Source organism: Colletotrichum abscissum (genome assembly GCF_030869225.1).
Source record: "Colletotrichum abscissum strain IMI 504890 chromosome Unknown Scaffold_16.1, whole genome shotgun sequence".
Lineage (NCBI taxonomy): Eukaryota > Fungi > Ascomycota > Sordariomycetes > Glomerellales > Glomerellaceae > Colletotrichum > Colletotrichum abscissum.
The window spans coordinates 895,172-910,859 of NW_026850054.1; the positions used below are offsets into that span (position 1 = coordinate 895,172).

Consider the following 15,688-nt stretch of genomic DNA (forward strand, 5'->3'; position numbering starts at 1 on the left):
AACGAACGCTGCAAGCCATCCAATGACACCTCAATTGACGACCTGCCTCTGTGTTGCCACCTTGACCAGTCCTTGCTGAATTCGTCCAGTTTGTCCAACTCGACCCATTTTAGGAATCTTCATCAACCCCCTCGTCTTTTTATCGCTGTAACTTCCAAGAGCTCAACTCTCTCTGGTATCATCAACTCTACCCCCTCACCCACATCACCTATTTTGAGCTCCCACACTCTGTCCCCCTTTGCCTGGCATGGGGAACCAAAAGGCCGCAAAGCCCGATGAGAATCACGTCTCGGGCCAATCCAACAAACCGCTCTCTCACCCAGCCCATGCCTTGTCATACCAGCAGCTGGCTGAGGAGATCCGCGCCAACACCCTCAATGGTCTCTCTGCTCAAGACGCAAAGTCCCGTCTCGACGAGTTCGGCCATAATGACCTTGGCGAAGCCGAGGGCGTTCAGCCCATCAAGATCATCATCGCCCAGATTGCCAATGCCATGACCATGGTGAGTTGCTTTCCCACCTTTACTCCAAGTCCGCCCTTTGCTAACCTGTGCCTAGGTCCTGATTCTTGCCATGGCCGTTAGTTTCGGCATTGGCTCATACATTGAGGGCGGTGTCATTACTTTTGTCATCTTGCTCAACGTCATCGTTGGTTTCTTCCAGGAGTACTCCGCTGAGAAGACAATGGATTCCCTCCGTTCCCTCAGCTCCCCCACCGCCAACATCGTTCGTGACGGTGAATCCATGGTTGTTCCCTCCGGCGAAATCGTCCCTGGTGACCTCGTTGAGATCAAGACGGGTGACACAATCCCCGCAGATGTCAGGTATCCTATGCCATCAACAGCAACGTCAAGACCAAGCAGAGCAACTGATGATGCTACAGGCTGATCGAGGCGGTCAACTTCGAGACCGACGAGGCTCTGTTGACCGGCGAATCCCTCCCCGTGCGAAAGAACGAAGACGCAACTTTCCCCGATAACACCGGCCCCGGAGACCGTCTCAACGTCGCATACAGTTCGTCCAATGTCACCAAGGGTCGTGCCAAGGGCATTGTCTTCGCAACAGGCGTTTACACCGAGATTGGAGCTATTGCGTCTGCCCTTCGCAAGAAGGATTCCAAGGTCCGCGAGGTCAAACGCAAGCCCAATGGCAAGGCAAAGCCTCATCGGTACCTCGAGGCTTATACCTTGACTCTGACCGATGCCATTGGACGTTTCCTTGGTGTCAACGTTGGCACCCCTTTGCAACAGAAACTCTCCAAGCTCGCCATGCTCTTGTTCGGCATCGCCATCGTCTGTGCCATCATTGTTCTTGGCGCCAACAAGTTCGAGGCTAGTCAGGAAGTTATCATCTACGCAGTTGCGACCGGTCTGTCCATGATCCCGGCCAGTCTCGTGGTCGTACTCACCATCACTATGGCGGCCGGAACCAAGCGCATGGTGAAGCGCAATGTCATTGTGCGCAATCTCAAGTCGCTCGAGGCTCTTGGTGCAGTTACGGATATTTGCTCCGACAAGACCGGCACCCTGACGCAGGGCAAAATGCTAGCCCGCGGTGCTTGGTTGCCTGCTATGGGAACGTACACCGTCGAAAACACATCGTCACCAATGGACCCCACCACTGGTGATGTTCGCTACGACGAGCGGTCTCCTAGACACCTCAACTTTAAAAAGGGAGGTGACGCTTGTGGCACCATCATGAAGACCGACCAGCTGTTGCAAAATAGCAAGTCGGCCCTATCCGCGTTCCTTTACGTGGCGTCCCTGGCCAATCTCGCCACCATCAACAAGAAAGATGATCAATGGCTTGCCCGCGGCGATCCCACCGAAATCGCCATCCAGGTCTTTGCTTCTCGGTTCGACATGAATCGCCTCAAGTTTGTCAGTGGCAGTGACAGCCCCGAGTGGAGCGAGATTGCCGAGCTTCCATTCGACTCGGATGTCAAGCGCATGTCCGTCATCATGAAGAACAACGCCACGAGCGAGTATTTCGCCTACACCAAGGGTGCTGTTGAGAGAGTGATTCAGATCTGCACAAAGTACGCTCCCAGAGATGATGGCGTACTGGTAGACATCACGCCTGAGTTCCGTGAGGAGATCCTTCGCAACATGGAGGCTTTGGCGGGACTCGGGTTGCGCGTTCTCGCACTTGCGAGCAAGCCTTATGAGGGCACACCCAGCAAGGGCGATGAGGTTGAGCGTGCTTCGGTCGAATGTGACCTTGTATTCCGCGGTCTCGTGGGACTCTACGATCCCCCGCGTCCCGAATCCGCTCCTGCTGTTCGACAGTGCCACGAGGCCGGTATTTCGGTCCACATGCTCACCGGTGACCACCCTGAGACCGCAAAGGCCATTGCCATTGAGGTTGGCATTTTGCCCACTCGCATGGAGCGCGTCGCGAGGAACGTTTCAGACGCCATGGTCATGACGGCTTCGTCGTTCGATGCATTGAGTGACGACGAGGTTGACAAGCTTCCTGTCCTGCCGCTCGTCATTGCGAGATGCGCCCCAAGCACCAAAGTCCGAATGATTGAGGCTCTTCACCGCCGCAAGAAATTCTGTGCCATGGTATGTGGATATTCCTTCGCCCCATCTGTGTAATGGTCTTCTAATTTGGATAGACCGGTGACGGCGTCAACGACTCCCCTTCCCTCCGCCGTGCCGATGTTGGCATTGCTATGGGTCAGTCGGGTTCAGACGTGGCCAAGGATGCATCCGATATCGTCCTGACCGACGACAACTTTGCCTCCATTGTCGCCGCTATTGAAGAGGGCCGTCGTATCTTTGACAACATTCAAAAGTTCGTGTTGCATGTCCTTGCTGAAAACATTGCCCAAGCTGGAACATTGCTGGTTGGTCTCACTTTCAAGGACGCACGCGGGCTGTCGGTCTTCCCGCTTGCTCCTGTTGAAATCGTCTGGATTATCATGGCCACATCTGGTATGCCCGACATGGGACTTGGCTTTGAGCGTGCTGTCCCAGACATCATGCGTCGCCCACCTCAGTCTCTCAAGACGGGCATTTTCACGATGGAGTTCCTCGTCGACATGGTCTTCTACGGCCTCTGGATCACCGCTCTCTGCCTTTCAAGCTTCTCGCTGGTTGTCTACGGATTCGGGGCTGGCGATCTTGGAGAGAGCTGCAACGAAAGATACAATGACTCTTGCGACACAGTCTTCCGCGCCCGTGCTACCACTTTTGCCTGCCTCACATGGTTTGCCTTGTTCTTGGCCTGGGAGATGGTCGATATGCGTCGGTCATTCTTCCGCATGCAACCAGGATCCAAGAAATATTTCACCCAGTGGATGATTGACGTTTGGCGAAACAGGTTCCTCTTCTGGGCCATCATTATCGGCTTCGTTACCCTGTTTCCCCTGCTGTATATCCCCGTCATCAATACTGTTGTGTTCAAGCACAAGGGCATCACGTGGGAATGGGGCATTGTGTTCATTGCTGCAGGACTTTTCTTCGCTGGTGTCGAATCCTGGAAATGGGGCAAACGCGTCTTCTTCAGGATCCGCAACAGCAAGAAGCTTGGTGTCGCGTGGAAAGACATGGACATTGAACAGAGAGTATTCGGGGAGTACCTCGGCTCGAGCGATGATGATCACCGCACCGAAATCGGCGACGATGACATTGACCTGGAGAAGGAGAGGGCGGCCTTGGAGAAGTAGTAAGCGAGACACAGGTACCAGATTGTCAGCTCATGGAGAGAAGTGAGTGCGCACTTTGGAGCGGGTGAGCGAGACTAGTGCGCATGTTGTAGATGATGATGTTATGGTAACATCTATGATAGTAACGAATCAAAAATCATTTACAAAAAGGTCGCTGAGTCTCTCTCGGAAGTGTGTCTCAGTCTGCTGCTGCAAGTCACCAGGCACCGATTTAAACCCCTGTTACCATTACCAAACGCGAGCCTACCCGGGCGAGACTATGCCCATTCCTTACGCAGATCAACCCTGTATGTGGCCACAGTACCATGCCAAGGACACTGGACTTCCGAGGGTTGAGATCCTTCAGTGTGCAAACGAACACAACGAAGTAGCTACTTCTCGTGGTGCGGTGCCACCAAAGGATTGGTCGCCCCGCCGAAGCTGACAACTTTTGCATCACCGACTTGAAGGATTGACGTTGATGTATTGTTAAGACATTACTGTATAGAAGTGATGAATTCCCCTGGATTCCCACGTTGACTTACAACAATGAAATTGTTTTCGGGCCATCCATCTAGAAATCTGCCAAGATGCGCTTCACGGCACTGATTTCGTATATCCTCTCCGCGCTCTTTGTAGCGCAATTCCCAACACCAGCCCTCGCCATCCCGACAACCCGCCAATCCGGAAGCCTAGCCTTCCTACCCGACAACCCTCTCTTTACGTTTTCCTATTCCACGCCAAACGCCGACGCAAAGAACTGGATCGGCATCTACCGCGCCTCCGGCGGCGGACCCGAGAATCAGACGTTTGTAGAGCCGTCGCTGGCCTGGGGGTATGCGCCGCAGTCTAACGGGACGCTCAAGATTGAGAACGGGTCGGGGTCGGGTTTGGTCCCTGGCGAGTACCGCGCCTACTTCCTCGCCAAAGACGGGTACGCGTGGCTTGCGCCGCCGGTGGACGTGAGGGTGCCGTATGCTTCCGGGCCGGTTCAGTTCCTCCTTGACGAGGTTACGCTGAGGAACGCGCGGGTCGGGGACGGGTACGAGGCGCGGGTTGATGGGTTGAGGAGCGGTGGCGGGAGTGCGTCCGTGAGCTTTCGTAAAGTCGAGGGGAGCGAATGGGTCAAGGTCTCGGAGGCGGGCGTCGTATCTGGCACGCCTGACGTCGCGGGGCCCTCTCACGTCACGATCGAGGTAGCCGTCGCAGCAGCAGCAGCAGCAGCTGGGGATGGCTCGTCTGCGCGGTTGGACGTCACCATCCCCGTCCGCCCCATCGGCGCACCGCTCGTGGACGAGGTATCCGTCATGTCTTTCAATTTGTGGCACGGCGGAACGCAGGTATCCGATTACCACGCCAAACAAGTGCGGTTCCTGGCCTCGAGCGGCGTAGATATCGTCGGCGTACAGGAGAGCACGGGAGGCCATGCTACGCGGCTGGGGGATGCGTTGGGGTGGTATTCGTGGCAGGGCGGCGATGTTGGGTTCGTGAGCAAGTATCCGCTCAAGGACGCCGCTGCGCACGAGGGCGGGACGTATGCTGCGTCGGTGAGGGTTGTGCTCGATGGTGAAGGGGAGGAGGTTGTGTTGTGGAATGTGCACTTGGGGTACGACCCGTACGGACCCTACGACTTCTGCTTCGACAACATGACGGTGGAGGAGGTGCTGGCGCGGGAGACGGAGTCCAAAAGGACGCCGCAGATCGAGTCTGTCGTCCGGGCCATGGCGGGGCAGCTAGCGGAGGCGGAGGCGGTGCCTGTGATGTTGGTGGGTGATTTCAACGCGCCTTCGCATCTGGATTGGATTGATGCCACGAGCGGGATGCACTGCGTTCAAGGGGACATGCCGTGGCCTACGTCAGTTGCGCCGACAGAGGCCGGGTTGGTTGATTCCTATCGGGTTGTGTGGCCAGACCCCGGGGCCAGGCCGGGGGTTACGTGGTCGCCTATCTTCTTGGAGAATGAGGGAAGGCCGGAGCCGATGGATAGAATTGATTTTGTGTATTTCCGGGGCGGGAAGTTGGAGGTTCTCGGGTCGGAGGAGGTTGTGGTGGGGGAGCCGGCGCCGGAGCCGGGGCACGGGGGGAATGAGTGGACTTCGGATCATGCTGCTGTTGTGACGAGGTTTAAGATGAAGAGCTAGTTGCATCTATGAAAATGCGTCGTATTGAATACTATCTCTAGAGGTCAAGTCTGCGTGAGTGGACATGATGTCTATACTGTAAGGCAAATGATGAAATCTGTGGCAGTCTGTTGGCCTTCGTGTCAAAGTCTTGGTCATCTGCTTAGAGCCCCGTCTTCTCCTCAGATCGCGATGTGCCCTCTACTACTGTTGATAAAACCAACATCCTGTGGCCTGTGAGACAAAATTGGTGCGTACAGATAGAAATGACCCAACAATTGCTATAGACTCTGTGCACTCGCTCCTTCGTCAATCAATGGAGAGTTTGCTGTGATATCGAGATATGCAATGCTTAAGTAAGGCACGTTGGATTAATTCGTTAGTTGAATTGTGCATTATGCATAAAACGCACTGACTAAGCACGATGGGATGCATTGCGATGACGTCGGTGTGGTTTGTGCGGAGCAATGATGTAAGTGCCCAGTGAGGTGGAAGGAGGACCGAAGAAGGAAGGAGGCCCTGTGCAATGTGGTCGACATCAGGCTACTCACCACACACTCACGGCAGGCACTTTGACGTTTGAACTTGTTTTCAGATTTTGGTATCAGGAAGGTGCACCTGCTGCTAAGGCCATGTACACAGTACTTACATAACCGCCTCCTCTCGAACCTGGATACCCGGAACGTCCTTTCAACCCCATCCACCACACGTCAGTTCTGAAAAGAAGAAAGAAAATCACAACCAGATACCGAGTACTCGAACCGAATCCAGTCCCAAGGATCGAGAATTGAAAACCAAAAACAACCAAGATGCCCTTTTCTTTCACATCCTCCATTTCCTTTTCCTCCTCAATCAGCCACAACGGCAAGACGGAGGAGAGGCGCTGGGCCCGCAAGACGGAGCGGAGTCCCTCGGGCACCACCGTCCGGACAGCGTCCTACAAGACAGGCGAGCCCGTCTACCTCGAGCGCCGCGAGTACGATTCCGCGGGACGCGCCCTACCAGAGGGACGCGCTGTCAAGAGCGATGGGACGGAAAAGATTGATCGTCGCATCGAGGACGTTTCTGAGCGGGAATGAGGGTGGGAGCTCCGGAATGGGATCATCAATATAATAGGCATGGAGTTTCGGGGTTTGTTTTGGGAGTTTATCAGTCAATGAGCGATCATCTTTCACTCTTATATGAAGAAATGTCCTACAAATGCACTTGGTCTCGTGATGGCAGGTGTAACATGTTGTCTGAAAAATCGTCAACCACTTTGGTTAACCGTCGTACTACATAGCAACGACAGGGAGTTTTCACCATTTGATTTCACAAGCATCAAATATACGTGACGGTCATAACTGCATTACACTACGCTCTCTCGCGCATTCTACTGCGCGGCAACCTCAAATCTTGATGACAACCTTGCCAAAGTGCTTCTGGTCCCACTGGTACTGGTACGCCTCCTTGACCTCCTCGAAGCCGAAAATCTTCTGATCGACAACAGGCTTGATCTTGTTTGCGTCAATCGCCTGGTTCATCTCCTCAAACTGCTGCTTCGAGCCCACAAACAACCCGCGGATCGTGCAAATGTTGGCCAGCGCGTCCAGTAGCGTCGGCTGCTCCCCCTCGGGCTTGTCCCCGTGCGACAAGAACCCAATAATGGAAATCACGCCCTCCAACTTGACAGCCTTGAGCGACTGCGCAACCGTTCCCGGACCGCCGACCTCGATGATGTGGTCGACGCCCACGCTCTCCGGCGTCAGCGACTTGGCCACCTCGCCCCAGTTGGGCGTCTCCTTGTAGTTGATGACGTGGTGCGCTCCCAACTTCTTGAGCTGCTCGCCCTTGGCCGCCGACGACGTCGTCGCGATGACCGTCGCACCCGCTGCGACGGCGAACTGGATCGCCGAAAGGCTCACGCCGCCGGTGCCCTGCGTCAGCACGTAGTCGCCCGGCTTAAGGGCTTTGGACTGCAGACCGTACAACGCGTTCCACGCCGTCAGCGGCGCGCACGGGAGCGTGGCGGCCTCGACGGACGAGAGCGTCTTGGGGGACTTCACGACGCCGTGCTCGGGGAACACGGCGTATTGGCGGAGCGTGCCGTCGAGGGCACCGCCGAGGCCGGATTTGACGGCGAGAGGGGTGATGGGGTTGGATTGGTGGTGCTGGTTGAAGAGGGTCGCAATGTTGTCGCCCTCCTTGACCTGCGTGACCTTGGGGCCAACGGAGACCACGCGGCCGGCGCCGTCAGAGGCCGGGACGCGGGGGAAGCTGACGGGGAATGGGTAGAGGCCCTAGGTGCAAAGGAGCGGCGTTAGCGGGAGTGGCGGGCCGGCGTGTCTCGGTCGACCGGAGGTAATTCGGGCACCGGGCACAAGGGTTACAAGCGAACTTACCTTTGGGATGGCCAGATCGCGGAAGTTTAGGGAGACGGCCTCGATCTGCACGAGGACGTCGTAGTCGCCCAGCTGTGGCAGAGGCACATCCTTCTTGAGCTCGAGGGTATCCCAGTTGCTGCTGTCCTTGCCGATGCCGGTGATGGACCAGGCGTTGGTTGATGTTGGTGCCATGATGAGTATTTGTGTATGGATGATGATCAGTTATCGTCCGATTAACCTTTGAGATTCTTCAGCAGAACCATGTAGGATCTTGCTTCGCAAACCTGGCCTTTATGTATCAAACTCCCCAAGAAAAGATTTCAAAGCAATCGTGGGGTTTTCGAAGCTCCGAAGCTTCGAAGAGCGTCGACATGACGCAATGTCCACTCATACCGTCATATTGGGTCCGGCAATGCGACCTTCTTTTGCACTCGATTCCACTGACTCGAATGTCTTGAACCGTAGACACCCCAGCTTGGAGCTCTGAACCCCCCTGCCCGTGTCCATTGACTTTCCGCCGCTATTCCGCTTTTTGCCCCGGAGCCGCTCGGCATCCACGCCAATTGCCAGATGCAAGCCAGTATCCCGGGTGCAACTTGACCAGTTGGCAGTGGCATACGGCGGCCATTTGATCTGTCCCCCGATGGCCAACCCACCAAAATGGCATTCAGGGTGTCATGAGAACTCAACGATCGGACCATGGATGCGTTGGACGGCGTCGTGCTGGTTTTCCCGCGTCCACTGATTTAGGAGCCCGCAGCTCTCAACACCTGGGCTTGGCTGGGTCTGTGCCCACTTGTATCCATTCTCCAGAAGATTTTGTTTCTTCTAGCTTACTAATTCGATGATAACTCATGAGTTTGTCACTAACAAAGTGGAACAGTGAGGGGAGAGTAAGTAGTAACGAGACGGTGAGGAACGAGACAGCAGGTTCGGTGAGTGCACAAACAAGTTGCGAATAGCTTCACAATTCTCACTAGTCATGCTTGTCAGACACCGTTTAGACCTAACAAAACACCCCTCCTTTTGATCCTCCGACAGGCGTTGTTAGGATGCATATTGACACGATGCATGGATTTTGGCCGCCTCCACCACCCTAAGCTTCGCCCCTCGCAAATGTCCGCCCCAGCCGGATTCTGCCCAGTTGCTATCGAGCTGAACCATGCCGTACATGAGTGCATCTCCTACCACAGTAGGTGCCCCAACACACTATGGCGGGTCGAATGCGAGAAAACCTACATACTCACTCGAGGCGGTCGGTCAACATCATCGAAATGAGCACAACCACGGTCCTTCCAGCGACACTCGTCTCCCCCACCCAAGGAATCCGATGAATAGATTTGTTTCCCGGCGTTATTCCCATGCAAAAAGTCTAGAACCCGCAGCTGACGCGGCTCCACAATCAAGCTGACAACTAATGAACCTCTCTAAGGCCCACCGTGGCACAATCCGACGTCTTTGGGTTCGCGGGCTGGACTTGAGACTGCTCCAGATGGCGAGATTATTAAGTAGCTGGACGGGGGTCATATCAAAGTGTACAGATGCGGATATTGCTCTCTAAGTACCTTATTATTAAAGAAAGTTAATTCTTTCTAAGTTATAAATATAAGAATATAATTTTAATAAAATAATATAGTACCTATTTAGTACTTAAATTAAAATACTTTTTTAAGCTTATTATAAAAAAAAGATAATTATATTATTAACTACTTATTATCGAGGTTTATAATATTATAGCTTTAATTATAATAGCTTTATTTATAATAAATAAAAAGTCTAATTATAAATCCTTTAAAAGCCTTTTTTTAAGGGCTATAAGAGCCTCTAAGTTAAGTTAAAATACTTATTAAAATATTAATAACTAAACTAATCCTATAATAACAGCTTTAATAAAAAAACTAAAAAATAAATTAAGAAATAATATTAAAATCTTTTTTAATATTAAGTACGATTTATAAAAAGTAGTAATATAATTATAAAATATTAGTAATATATTTTATATTAAAAAGACTATTATTAGTATTAATAAAATAAATAGGGCCGTATTAATATAATACTTCGGCTTTTTTTATAACTTAAAAATTATAACTTTAAATAGTATTAAAAGTTTATTAAAAAGCTCTTTTAAATATTTTAGTATATTTATTATTATTTTATAATAATAAAACTCTTAGTACTTATATATAAATATAAGTTATTTATTTTTAAATAATAATATTAGTTTATTAATAAGCTATTAAAACTACGATTCTAACGATCTTTTAATAAAAAAGAGGGTAAAATAAAAAAAAGGATAGGTAAAAAAAGGGTTAAGGTTAAATAGTACGGAATTCGAGGGCAGGGTAGCGTCTATATGTACTGCGGTAATCCTCTAGTAATGCAAAACGATGGAGTTAAATAGTGGGATATTGCTCTTAACATAAAGCTGCGTCCACTCTGGTTAGTTTACTAGGCGATGTAAACTGCTGTTCCGCCTTTCGATGGGGGCCCAGTTCGTGTAATTATTTCCCGTCCGGGCCGGGGTGTTGCAATCGACGGGCGGTTTCAGATTGACCAAGTGCAATATGGTCCGGTATTTACAACCGCTTTATGGTCTGCTTTCTCTGCTTAATTAGATGCCCCTGCGTTCTCCACGAAATCTCATCAAAACTTCTCGGCAAGGGGGAGGAGGCAAGACTCCGTTTCGCCATTCAGAATGAAGTATGTATGTACTTGATAGATAATAGCAAGACATACTCCGTGCGGCCCAAATGTAATCCTATTCCAACATTCATTCCAACTCCTACTGTCATTCTTTTTCGCACCACTGGCGGGTTGCTTTACACGGTCTTTACAGCGTCTCAATCCTAGCAAATCCAACTAGCAACGATGCATCTCACTCGCTACCTGGCCCCGGCCGTCTTCGCGTCCGCCGCGGTCGCCGAAAAGACCTTCTGCGGTGCCCCCAACGACTATGAGGTCCTCATGGGCACTCCGTGGATCGTCTACTCGATGAACTACGCCTACCAGGCCATCAAGGGATCGGCTTGCACCGGCTACTACGGCACGTCCGGGTCCGGCGACGCGCAACGAATCCAATGGAGCAGCATCTGGGACATTGATCCCACGTACCAAAAGGACGTCGTCAAGGGATACTCCTTCATCGGCCTGACCCAGAACCTCGAGACCAAGCTCAGTGACATTCAGAGCATCCCCAGCACCTACAGCTGGACTGTCTCCAACTCTTCGGCCTACAAGGGTAAGTAGGGCTTCTACTTTGCATCACGTTCAACCTAGCGGTACTCGCCCGTACTAACCCAACCAACAAAGGCAACGTCGTCTACGACTTCATGACCTCCGACACCAAAGGCGACAGCACGTCCAGCAACGCCCAGGAGCTCATGCTCTGGCTCCGCTGGGAAGGCGGACAGGTGCCCATTGGCTGGGCCGAGGGCCCGACGGCCACGATCGACGGGCTCTTTGGCAAGGACGGGTGGAAGCTGTACCAGGGCAAGAACACCGATACCGGCATCACCGTGTCTTCGCTGCTTGCTCCCACCCAGTATGGCGACCTGGAGAAGGGCTCCTTCGAGGGAGACATCAAGGACTGGCTCCTCGCGCTCTCCAAGCAAGGCGTCTTCTCCGAGAGCACCTACGTCAATGTCGGAAATGCTGGTCAGGAGCCCTACTGGGGTACCGTCACGTTCAACAACACTCTTGGCTTGAACATCAACCTTTGAGGTAAAGGAAACGTAGTCAGGGTATCTGCGTGAGACAACTACCGGCTTCACTTCATGTACAAATTCATCTACATTGTTCATAAACGCTGATGGCCGTCTTGTATATGCTACTCAGACTGTTCATGACTTCAAGAAGATGGTGCCGCTCATGACCTTAGTGGCCGTTCCTCCAAGATGCAGCGTCTCCAGCTTTCGTGTTCCATCCGTGCCCCGTCCAAGCTTTGCGTCAACGTAAATGTCGCTTCTACGACCCATCTCGACTCCCTGAGTGATCTCAAAGCTGAGGGAATCTTCAGAAAACTCGTGCAAACTCAGGTAGCTCGAGAGAGCGCAGGCTGCGCTACCAGTGGCAGGATCCTCCAGATCGGGCTCGATCAAACGTGTTCTGATCTTGTGCACAACACGTCCATCGATTGTCTCGGCCCCAAGGCGCACAAAGTAGTATCGCGAAATGAACGTCTTGCGCCACCCTTCGTCCAGAAGCTCCTGCTGCCGAAACTCCATGGGCCCAATCTTTGCCGACGCCAACGATGCCAACGAGGGCAACTCAACAAGAGCAAATGTCATGCCGTTCACGATGCTAAAGACGGGCGCTTCGACCTCTGCGTTGGCGAGTTCTGCCGTCGCATTGCTGTAGGGTCCGGGCCCAAGGTCCCTCAGCCGCTTCTGGTGAAGATGGGTGTTGTGCGGGATAGCGGCCCGTACGGACTCGGACCCCGTCTCTTCGATCTCAATGGGTCCGGCCTTTGCAATCAGCTTCTTGACGCCGCGGGACTTGAGAAAGATGGCTGTGCCGACGGTGGGGTGGCCCGCAAAGGGAAGTTCCGCGGTCGGCGTAAAGATATCGAAGCGGCGCTCCGTGGATGCGGGGTCGTCGACTTCGTGCACAAAGGTTGTCTCCGAGTAGTTGAACTCTCTGGCAATGGTTTGTTTGTGGCCCTGCGTCAGGGATGTCGTGGCCGGGATCGTGACAATGGCTAGAGGGTTGCCCTCAAAGGGCTTGTCCGTGAAGACGTCGACCGTGGTGTAAGGGAGCTCCATCGATGTGTCGTTCAAGGGCGGATCGCCAAGACGGTAGACGCAAATGAAGTATGCCAACAGGGCTTGAATGACAGTCAGAACGGGCCCACGTTCATACGGGCTGTCTAAATAGTGAAGCTGGTGAGCGATATATGAGTCACTTGCTGGTCCTAACACCTGGTCGAGGCGGAACTGTTTATTAAGCAGCAATTGCGAATCGATCGGTCAACACTTATTCGGCGTAGCCCGCGCCTTTTGCGCCCTTCCCCGACAGACGTCCCCACTTCCCGGCCCCTCATCTTGACGATTCACGGAGTCCACATTCACGCTTCAACAATGCTCCTAACAACTCCTCAAGTTCGAGTATGGCTATCTAATAATGGTGATCGGTCTGCGTTGGTACCATATACATCTAACAAGCCCTCATACAAAATGTCGTATAAGAAACGACAAGTTCCCTCCATCATTCTCGCCATTCTCCGCGTCAATTCAAGTTAAATTTTAGCATCAAGACAGGATCATAGTACTCAACCATGACAACCACACGCAGAAACGTGTACATCAATGACAGCACGGGGCCGATAAAGCCTGTATCCGATGCATCTCTCGCACAGGCATTCCATCAGCAGCTGCCCGCCTTCGCCAGAACCCCTCTCGTTTCTCTCGAGGATATCGCCCAGGAACTAGGCGTGAAAGCAGTCTACATAAAAGATGAGAGCAATAGGCTAGGACTTCCATCCTTCAAGATTTTGGGCGCATCATGGGGAACATACCGCGCCATCACGACTCATCTACAGTTGTCCATCGACACGCCCCTCGCCGACGTCGCGAAGGCCGCACAAACGAACAACCTTTCCCTCTACGCAGCTACGGAGGGAAATCACGGTAGAGCCGTTGCGGCCATGGCCAAGATTCTAGGCATCCCTGCGCACATCTACGTTCCCAGCAGTGTTGCCGGTGAGGCGATCACCAACATCGCTTCTGAGGGCGCCAAAGTCATCGTGAGCAACTCCCACTATAACGACGCTGTCTTGGAAGCCTGGCAAGCATCAAAGTCAGTCAAGGGCGGTCTCTTGATTCAAGACAATGCTTTCGTGGGGTACGAGCAGATTCCTGCTTGGATTGTCGAGGGCTACTCCACCCTCGTTCGCGAGGCCGAGCAGCAGGTGGCCGAACACGGGCTGAAGCCGACTTTGATGGTGACTCCAGTCGGCGTTGGATCTCTGGCGCATGCCGTCGTGTCTCACTGCAAGTCTGATGGACGAGATTGCGCAGTTCTATCCGTCGAACCCGATACCGCTCCGTGTCTATGGACGAGCCTGACGGCCGGTAAACCAGTGACGGTTCATACCTCGAGAACCATCATGGAAGGGCTCAACTGCGGCACTGTCTCTCTGACGGCGTTCGATGATCTTCGTGCAGGCATTGATGCCAGTGCTACAGTCTCGGACTTCGAAGCCCATGAGGCCGTGAAGTATCTCCAGACGAAGGGGGTGGACAGCGGGCCGTGTGGAGGTGCCACTGTCGCAGCGCTCCGGCGGCTTGCCGGAGTAAGCCCACGCCCAACCTGTCTTTCCAAAGACGCTGTCGTGGTATTACTCAATACAGAGGGTCCACGGAACTACAAGATCCCGTTGGACGTGTCCACGGATGACCCGGTCACGTTGACGCAGATCCTCACGTCAATCGACTCTTCCAACCCAGACTTATCCAAGGCTTCAGGTGCCGGCGAAGGCGAGATTGCGCACTACATTTCTGCGTGGTTGCAATATCGCAACTTTGAAGCGCACTGGCTGGAAGAGAGGCAAGGCCGACCTTCCGTGGTCGGTGTACTCCGCGGAACAGGAGGAGGAAAGTCCATCATGCTCAACGGGCATGTTGACACCGTCAGTCTTTCGAGTTACTCGCCAGACCTGGATCCTCTAAGTGGAGAACTGAAGGAGGAGGACGGAGGACGAATCTATGGTCGTGGAAGCGCGGACATGAAAGCTGGCTTAGCAGCTGCCATGGCGTCAATGGCTCGATGCAGCTCTACATCACACTCTCCTCTACGGGGCGATGTCATTCTCGCCGCAGTCGCGGACGAGGAGAACTTCTCCATAGGCACGGAAGAGGTCATCAGGGCCGGATGGAGGGCCGATGCTGCCATCATACCGGAACCTACAAACCAGGAGATGGCGATCGCTCATAAGGGATTCATTTGGGTTGAAATCGACATCCTCGGCGTTGCGGCTCATGGATCTAGGCCCGAGGATGGTGTAGATGCCATCTTGCTCGCAGGCGCCGTGCAGACGGCACTCCTTGAGTACTCAAAGTCACTTCCCTCCGATTCTCGACTGGGGAAGGCATCTTTGCATGCCGGCCTCATTCAGGGTGGCGAAGAGCCTTCCAGCTACCCGGAACGCTGCACTTTGACCGTTGAGTTTCGAACCATTCCGGCACAGACTACAGAGAGGATCCTTGAAGACATTGAGAGCATCTTGAGCAGTATCGCCAAGTCCAATCCGGATTTCAAATATGCTGCTCCTCGAAAGACCTTCTCGCGGCCTCCGCTTGGGCAAAGCCCTGACGATGAGTTCATCAAGACCTTCGTCTCTGCTACCTCGAAGTGTCTAGGTGAGGCGCAAGAGCCTGTTGCATGTTCTTTTTGGTGCGACGCTGCATTGTTGAACGAGGTCGGTATCTCATCGGTTGTCTATGGTCCCAAAAGCTTTGGGATCCATGGCAAGGAGGAATGGGTGAGCGTGGAGAGCATCCGGGAAGTGGCATCGGTGATGGAGACCGTGATTCAGGATTTTTGCGCTTAGACATCGAC

General features: G+C 53.1%; 7 protein-coding genes across 7 annotated transcripts; 5 read left to right on the plus strand and 2 right to left on the minus strand.

Moving 5' to 3' along the window:
- Nucleotides 1-247: 247 nt before the first annotated feature.
- On the plus strand, nucleotides 248-3,672 carry CABS01_07626 (potassium/sodium efflux P-type ATPase; the record flags this gene model as incomplete). The annotated part of the gene is made up of 4 exons (XM_060540988.1): nucleotides 248-502; nucleotides 558-823; nucleotides 883-2,566; nucleotides 2,620-3,672. 4 exons carry the CDS (start codon nucleotides 248-250, stop codon nucleotides 3,670-3,672), a joined length of 3,258 nt encoding a protein of 1,085 aa, XP_060403156.1.
- A 569-nt stretch (nucleotides 3,673-4,241) lies between these two features.
- Nucleotides 4,242-5,792, plus strand: CABS01_07627 (endonuclease/exonuclease/phosphatase family; the record flags this gene model as incomplete). The annotated part of the gene is made up of 1 exon (XM_060540989.1): nucleotides 4,242-5,792. One exon carries the CDS (start codon nucleotides 4,242-4,244, stop codon nucleotides 5,790-5,792), a length of 1,551 nt encoding a protein of 516 aa, XP_060403157.1.
- Nucleotides 5,793-6,580: 788 nt separating this feature from the next.
- Nucleotides 6,581-6,850, plus strand: CABS01_07628 (uncharacterized protein; the record flags this gene model as incomplete). Its single annotated transcript, XM_060540990.1, has 1 exon — nucleotides 6,581-6,850. The coding sequence occupies one exon, from the start codon at nucleotides 6,581-6,583 to the stop codon at nucleotides 6,848-6,850; it is 270 nt and encodes an 89-aa protein (XP_060403158.1).
- A 309-nt stretch (nucleotides 6,851-7,159) lies between these two features.
- On the minus strand, nucleotides 7,160-8,326 carry CABS01_07629 (zinc-binding dehydrogenase; the record flags this gene model as incomplete). The annotated part of the gene is made up of 2 exons (XM_060540991.1): nucleotides 7,160-8,050; nucleotides 8,153-8,326. The coding sequence occupies 2 exons, from the start codon at nucleotides 8,324-8,326 to the stop codon at nucleotides 7,160-7,162; spliced, it is 1,065 nt and encodes a 354-aa protein (XP_060403159.1).
- Nucleotides 8,327-11,002: 2,676 nt separating this feature from the next.
- On the plus strand, nucleotides 11,003-11,853 carry CABS01_07630 (xyloglucan-specific endo-beta-1,4-glucanase A; the record flags this gene model as incomplete). Its single annotated transcript, XM_060540992.1, has 2 exons — nucleotides 11,003-11,372; nucleotides 11,444-11,853. The coding sequence occupies 2 exons, from the start codon at nucleotides 11,003-11,005 to the stop codon at nucleotides 11,851-11,853; spliced, it is 780 nt and encodes a 259-aa protein (XP_060403160.1).
- Nucleotides 11,854-11,973: 120 nt separating this feature from the next.
- Nucleotides 11,974-12,894, minus strand: CABS01_07631 (phenazine biosynthesis-like protein; the record flags this gene model as incomplete). The annotated part of the gene is made up of 1 exon (XM_060540993.1): nucleotides 11,974-12,894. One exon carries the CDS (start codon nucleotides 12,892-12,894, stop codon nucleotides 11,974-11,976), a length of 921 nt encoding a protein of 306 aa, XP_060403161.1.
- Nucleotides 12,895-13,406: 512 nt separating this feature from the next.
- CABS01_07632 (diaminopropionate ammonia-lyase) lies at nucleotides 13,407-15,680 on the plus strand (the record flags this gene model as incomplete). Its single annotated transcript, XM_060540994.1, has 1 exon — nucleotides 13,407-15,680. The coding sequence occupies one exon, from the start codon at nucleotides 13,407-13,409 to the stop codon at nucleotides 15,678-15,680; it is 2,274 nt and encodes a 757-aa protein (XP_060403162.1).
- Between the last annotated feature and the right edge of the window lie 8 nt (nucleotides 15,681-15,688).